The sequence below is a fragment of the Apodemus sylvaticus genome, chromosome 10 (genome assembly GCF_947179515.1).
Source record: "Apodemus sylvaticus chromosome 10, mApoSyl1.1, whole genome shotgun sequence".
NCBI classification, from domain to species: Eukaryota; Metazoa; Chordata; class Mammalia; order Rodentia; family Muridae; genus Apodemus; species Apodemus sylvaticus.
In genome coordinates, this window is record NC_067481.1 from 73,798,013 (window position 1) to 73,805,579 (window position 7,567).

Sequence of the window (7,567 nt, forward strand, 5' to 3'; positions counted from 1 at the left end):
CTTTAAGGCCTACTTTATAACCTTATGATCTATGCTGTAGTCCTTTCTAATTAGAGTTTTTATATGATCAAATCATTTATAAAACTAATTTTCTTTTAAAAAATGACAGTAGAAATTTAGCCTCCCTCTTACAAATTATCCGAGAAACAAGAGGAGTGAAGGTTCGTATTCTCTTTTTCTTTTCTTTTCTTTTCTTTCATTCGATATATTCTTTATTTACATTTCAAATGATATCCCCTTTCCTGGGTTCCCCCTCCCCCAAAAGTCCCATAAGCCCCCTTCCGTCCCCCTGTTCCCCAATCACTCCCTTCCCATTTCCCTGTCCTGGTATTCCCCTACACTCCTGCACTGGGCCTTTCCAGGACTAGGGCCCTCTCCTTCCTTCTTCTTGGGCATCATTTGATATGTGAATTGTGTCTTGGGTATTCCGAGCTTCTGGGCTAATATCCACTTATCAGTGAGTGCATACCATGTGTGTTCTTTTGTGATTGGGCTGCCTCACTTGGGATGACATTCTCCAGTTCTACCCACTTGCCTAAGAATTTCATGAATTCATTGTTTTTAATTGCTGAGTAGTATTCCATTGTGTAAATATACCACACTTTCTGTATCCATTCCTCAGTTGAGGGACATCTGGGTTCTTTACAGCTTCTGGCTATTATAAATAGGGCTGCTATGAACATAGTGGAGCATGTGTCCTTATTACATGCTGGGGAATCCTCTGGGTATATGTCCAGGAGTGGTAAAGTGAGGTGCTCCAGTAGTATCATGACCAGTTTTCTGAGGAACCGCCAGACTGATTTCCGGAGTGGTTGTACCAGCTTGCAACTCCACCAGCAGTGGAGGAGTGTTCCTCCTCCACATCCTCGCCAGCACCTGTTGTCTCATGAGTTTTTGAACTTAGCCATTCTGACTGGTGTGAGGTGAAATCTCAGGGTTGTTTTGATTTGCATTCCCCTGATGACTAAGGAAGTTGAGCACATGGGCACAGGGGAAAACTTCCTGAACAGAACACCGATAGCTTATGCTCTAAGATCAAGAATTGACAAATGGGACTTCATAAAATTACAAAGTTTCTGTAAGGCAAAGGACACTGTCAAAAGGACAAAACAGCAACCAACAAGTTGGGAAAAGATCTTTACCAACCCTAAATCTGACAGAGGGCTAATATCCAATATATACAAAGAACTCAAGAAGGTAGACTCCAGAGAGCCAAATAACCCTATTAAAAATGGGGTACACACTCCTAGGCATATACCCAGAAGATTCCCCAGCATGTAATAAGGATACATGTTCCACTATGTTCATAGCAGCCCTATTTATAATTGCCAGAAGCTGGAAAGAACCCAGGTATCCCTCAACAGAAGAGTGGATGCAAAAAATGTGGTATATATACACAATAGAGTACTATTCAGCCATTAGAAACAATGAATTCATGAAATTCTTAGGCAAATGGATGGAGCTGGAGAACATCATACTAAGTGAGGTAACCCAGACTCAAAAGATGAATCATGGTATGCACTCACTAATAAGTGGATATTAACCTAGAAAACTGGAATACCAAAAACATAATCCACACATCAAATGAGGTACAAGAAGAATGGAGGAGTGGCCCCTTGTTCTGGAAAGACTCAGTGAAACAGTATAGGGCAAAACCAGAACAGGGAAGTGGGAAGGGTTGGGTGGGAAAACAGGGGGAGGGAAGGGGGCTGATGGGACTTTTGGGGAGTGGGGGTCTAGAAAAGGGGAAATCATTTGAAATGTAAATAAAAATATATCAAATTAAAAAAAAAGAAAAAATGGGGTACAGAGCTAAACAAAGAATTTTCACTTGAGGAATATTGAATGGCTGAGAAGCACCTAAAGAAGGTTTGTATTATCAATCACAAGTTTTCTTCCACTAAGTGAGAATGAAAAAGCTCTGCGAGGGGATTCAGATCAGTGTTAAGTGGGACTAAGTGCTCACTGCAGTTCTAAGTGCATTCAGTTCTGCTGTGGATCTTGGGAGGTCACAGGTTCTGATGCAGTAGAAAGGTGATCCCAAGATTTCTACCCAAGGAAGCTCCTGTGTATTGCTGCTCTGTGGATCATATTGTGAGTGGGAAGACTCCGAGGCCTGGGGCCTATGAGATGGCTCAGTGGGTCAGGTCATTTTTTGCTGAACCAGAAGTTATGAATTTGACCCCTGAGATTCATATATTGGGGGGGGAAGAACCCACTCCCCCCACAAATCATCTTCTGAGTTCCATGCATGTACTAGGGCATCTGTAGATGTATACACACACACACACACACACACACAAATAGCAATACCAAGTTAATTAGTCTTTAAAATAGACCTTGATGGTTATTCTGTTTTGAAATTGTCTTGATGGTTTTAAGGGATGTATTTGAGAAGTTAGTCTGACCTTGGGAATCAGGTTGTCCTATGGTGACAGTGAAGCTATGAAGAGATTCACGGGTCATTGGTTAGTGTATGTCCTGAGAAGCCAGGACTTTATGGAGGGGATGGGAATCATATAGTAGAGATGGAAAGTCCTGGTTATCAAAGAGTCACCTGGTTTCAGAGTGTCTTGGAGGACTCTAATGTCTGCCCTAAGATGTTGACTTGCCCTTAGAAGAGCAGGATAACCTAAAGATAGCAGAATAGACTTCCACGGTCAAAATTAGCTCAAGAGACAGCATATGGGGCACCAGCTTGTCCTGACCTCTCAGAGAAACCAAGTGTCAGAGTGTCCTTGAAGAATCACAATGGCAGAGTCTGAGAACCTGAATTTATTTCAAGATGAGACCTGAGGTCTCGGTTGGGTGGGACACACTTGGAACTGAGAAGCTCCGGGGGATCTAGGTCACCTTGCCAGGTCATGATACCCTCGGGGTTCCGAATGAGTGAGGAGGTAATAGTGGCTGAATGAGGAAATCAGAGAGCACTTGGGAACTCTGACAGCTGGAGGTTTGCTGGTGAGGCCACACATTTTGAGCTGGGTGAATCCAGGGAGTGGGCTTGGGTGAGGGAGGGGCCAGCAGGTGTGGGATCTGATACCAGGTTTTATGGAGGGTGTGGGTAGAGAATCACCTAGTAGTGCTTGAAGGTTCTTGGGTTCAGTGTGATCTTAGGGTCCTACTGTGCTAGGGGTATCAAGGGATCCAAGAGGACTGGCATACACTTGTGATATTTCACCCTCGGAGTTTCCTGGGAGTAGGTCTTTTGAGTATCGCTCACTCATGTGCTGGGGTGTCATGCCTTGTTCCTATCCCCATGTCCTTCTCTCCACTCCCCCTCCCTACAGTGGGGTTCAGAGAAGGGGGGTCTCAGTAGGAATGTCTTTTCCCCCCTGCTCTGTGCCCTGTCTGCTCCCAGAAGGGGGATTTAACAGGACAAAAGACTCTAGTCCCCTGGGAATATGAGCTCTTGGCCTCAGCCCCTGGACCCTCTGACAGAGCACCTTCTCTCAACTGACTTGTGATCCTCCCCCAGCCGGGGGGCTCTGGTGACCAAGAACTGATTGGACAGGCTCGTGGGGCCGGGAGGAGGTCTCTTCTCCAAGACTAAGGGAGGAAGAAAGGTAGCGTGAGAAAGTAGATAGCTTAGAGAAAACAGAGAAGCATCAGGAAGTAGAGGCAGAGAGAAAACTGGGCAAAGCCAAGAGAGGGAGGATGAGATGTTAATTCAGAGGAAGGATGCAGGGTTAGGAGAAGGCGAAACCGTGAGTAAGTATATACCTAGATATAGGTATCTAGCTATAACACACACACACACACACACACACACACACACACACGGAGAAAAGAGAACAGAAGACAAGACAGGATAGGCAGAAATAGAGAAAGACTACAGGGGGTCACAGACTAGAGGACAGCAGGCTAGACCATCTTTGCTTTGGGAGGCTAGCTATGGAAGCTCAAAGGAGGAGCCAACAGGAAAAGCAAGCCAAGGGTCACACCTGTGGCGGATCCCCGCCTGAGCCACACGTGGCCTCTGGGACTCTGATCTCCACAGTAGGTGAGTGAATCCCCAGGCTGAGCTCGGGTCCCAGGGGGGCAGCAGATGTGGGTTCCAAAGCCTCCTTGGCTTTGGAGAATGGTTTGTAGCTCAGAAGGTTGACAGGTGGAAAGCAGAATTGGAGCTTTGGGGACCTTAGGAAGTGAAACAGCGGAAATCCTTCGCTTTACAGGTTGGGAAGTGAGGCCCTGCCTGAGAAATGACACCGGCTCAGCGAGCTAGGGCAGCAGCAAAGCTTGCCCAAGGTCCCTCCTCCTCCTTGGAGGGAGCTGGAGGGAGCAGGGTTTTCCTCCTGGGAGGGCAGTTCAATACCTACCTGAAGACACTAGGTGCAGGGCGCGGGGAGCCACACCCGTTGGTTTCCCCTGGGGTTGGTGTCTCTACTCCAGACCCCTCCTTTCCTTGGCACCCACCTTCCCAGGTGTCTCCTCTTCCCTCCCTGCTCTCTCTGCCCTGGTGGCTCTTAGACTAATTAATGTGAGGGCTTAGGGAGCTTTTGGAGAAGAGCGGCAAGCCTTTCCCACGAGCTCAAGTTCCTGCAGGCTGGTGGCAGGGCCAGGGCAGAGGTAAGAGACAAGTCAAGAAGTTCATCCCAGAGTGGAGAATGTGTCTGCATATAAGGGGGAGGGGGGACACTTTATCCTCCTGAGCGGGGCCAGAGCGTGGGGGGTGGGGTGAGGCGGTGAGGAGAAGGAGAGACATGAACGGGGCGCATGGGAAATAAAAACTGCGTGTGGCAACCAGATAGCAAAGAGGAGACCCTCAAAGTGTGTCCTCAAAGTGTTTGTCCTTCGGGTCATATGTGTGTCCGAAGCACAAACCTGGAGCCATGTGGCCAGAACAGCGGTAAAGGCTGAAGGCAGAAGCTGTGATTTTTGAAAGCAAAAGCAGTTCTTGTGAGAACAGGAGTTCCCACGCGGAAGCAATGTCTCAGGAACGAAGCAGAACACAGGGAGGGGGCAGAACAGTGGCGCGAGGATGGGCTGGGTGGTTCCATTGGTAAGGGAGTCTCCCTCCATTTCCCTCCTTCCATAGACAGGAGCCCTGAGGCTTATAGAAGACTCTCTGGTACAGGGCTGGGGAGACCTAAGCTTTGCCCACAGAGGGGCCGACCCCACTCCCGGCGCCGCCACCGCACCACCTTCAACCCAGCTCAGCTGGAACAGCTGGAGTCAGCCTTTGGGAGGAACCAGTATCCTGACATCTGGGCTCGAGAGGGGCTTGCCCAAGACACTGGCCTCAGTGAAGCCAGAATCCAGGTGATGATGCCCTAAGGTACTCGGGAAAGAAATATTGTTTAGCTGCTTGGGGGCGGGGGGGGGGGACCGTCTGGGCATAACCATTGGGGCTTTTAACCCTAATTCAAATATTCACCAGAATATAGGATTCGTTCACCAGCCAACATGACCTCCAGTGCACCTGACCCCAGTTCTAAGCCCATCTACCTTGATGGATATTGGATGGGTCTGTTGGAGGTATATATAATTCAGGGGTAAAGCCCTTGCCTGGCACATCCAACGCCTTGGGTCTGACCCTCCAGGACCACACAAACAAAACGTCAAGACCAACACCCCAGCCTTTAATATTGACACAAACTCTAACAAACAGGCAGCCCTAACTGCTCACGCATATGCCATCTTGCTTCTGACCAGTCTTGCATTTCTATAAACCTCATATTCCTGAAGTCTCGGCCCAGTGTTAGATAACCTGAACTACAAGCTCTTTCTTAAACCCAGCCTTCCCTGTCCAATAATACTTTCCCGGGCCTCATCTCTTAACCCCACTTTAAGAACACTTCCTACTATCTGGGGGAAGAAAATGGTCATGGTGTCTTACTTGGAAGTTGCCATTTCTGACTCAAAGCTGTCAGGGCTGTGAGAGTTGGCTGCGGGTTGGAAGTGAGCATGAGGCTTCTACTTCCTCAGCAGCCCTGACTCAGACAAGCCTCGCAAAGAGCTCTCCCTGCTGCCCATTTGGGACAGGAACTCTGATGTGTCTGTCTTCTCTTCCTTCTCCCAGGTCTGGTTCCAGAACCGCAGGGCTAAGCAACGGAAGCACGAGCGGTCCCTGCTCCAGCCCATAGCCCACCTGTCTACTGCCACCTTCTCTGGCTTCTTGCCAGAGTCCTCTGCTTATCCCTACGCCTATACCACACCGCCTCCACCAGTACCCTGCTTCCCTCACCCCTACAACCACGCTCTCCCCTCCCAGCCCTCGATGGGTACCTCGCTCTCTCTTCCTCCTCAGCCCGAGGACTGGTACCCCACCTTGCACCCCACCCCCACTGGTCATCTGCCCTGTCCCCCACCCCCACCCATGTTTCCCCTAAGCCTTGAGACGCCAAGTCCTGGAACTAAGTGGTGATAAGTCACCCTCTCTCCATAACCCTCTTGAAACACAGGAAAATTGGTGGCTCTCTTTTCCTCCTAAGGCTGAAGTTAGAAACATAGGGGAGGGTGCAGTTCAGGATTGGAAATGGGGGGAAAAATGGGGGGAGAGCTTGATGAACTATCGACAGGGTGAGGAGCTTAGAGACTCTGAGGGGGTTAGCTAGTAGGAGATACAGGCTAAAAAGTTCAAAGAGAGAGGGTAGGAGGAGGTGGAGATAGGGCAGATGGATGCCCTTGCTGAGTGGCAGGAGGGGTGGAGGTAGGGCAGATGGATGCCCTTGCTGAGTGGCAACCCAGAAAGAACCTGAAGCTTTGCCCACTGAGATCCCAGTGGGAGAGCCTGAGCTGGGTGGAGTTGACTCCAGTTCCTCCAGAATCTCCTCCTGACTTCCCTTTCTTCGCAGCAGCTGTGCTGCTACTGGACTCTATTTTTATGAGCATGGTTTCTCACAGTCTCCCTCCCCCTTAGTCTTTCTTACCTCCAAAACACCTTTGCCGGATCTGAGCAGTGAGGAGAGCCTGGTGCACAGCATAGGACGCCATTAGCTTGGTCTGCAGGAGGCGTCAGCATCTGCCTTAACCTGCCTTTAAAATCAGCTGCGGGTTTAGACATACTTTGCTCATGGCAAAGTAACTCCTTGACCTGAAGCAAACTTGTCCACACAGCCTACCAGGCTCTTAAGCGGTTATTCCCAGGAAAGGATTTTTTTTTTTTCTGAAGTGCCTTGGTCCATTAGCTCTTCCCCAAAGAAACACAATATAGCCTTGTTGTTGGTGATGTCATTCTGTTTTGTGTGGCTTGTGACATACTTGTTTTATGTGTGACTTGTTGGTTGGGATCATGAAAGGATCTTTAGGGAACAGGCTTCCACATATAAATATACATGAGGTTTGTATCTTTTCTTAAGCATCAGAAATGCCTGAAGTCAAAGTTCTCTTGGAACACGTCTAGATAATTCTTATTATGCCAGACTGACTTTGGGAAAGATTATGAAGTCAAATCCTAGATGCACAAGCTCTGTGGGTGGCTTATGTTTGGAATCTCAGTATCTGGGAGGGCCTCCAGTTGAAGGATAGTCTGAACTACACAGTGAGCTCCGTGCCAGGCTGGGATACATAGTGAGACCTTGTCTCAAAAAAAAAAAAGTAAAAAACATTCCAGATATGTTCTGTG

At 48.6% G+C, this 7,567-nt stretch overlaps 1 protein-coding gene across 1 annotated transcript; it reads left to right on the plus strand.

Annotated features, from left to right (window-relative positions):
* The first annotated feature begins 3,894 nt into the window (after positions 1-3,894).
* Prop1 (PROP paired-like homeobox 1) lies at positions 3,895-6,367 on the plus strand. The gene is made up of 3 exons (XM_052195969.1): positions 3,895-4,003; positions 5,039-5,262; positions 6,023-6,367. The coding sequence occupies exons 1-3, from the start codon at positions 3,895-3,897 to the stop codon at positions 6,365-6,367; spliced, it is 678 nt and encodes a 225-aa protein (XP_052051929.1).
* The last annotated feature ends 1,200 nt before the right edge of the window (positions 6,368-7,567 follow it).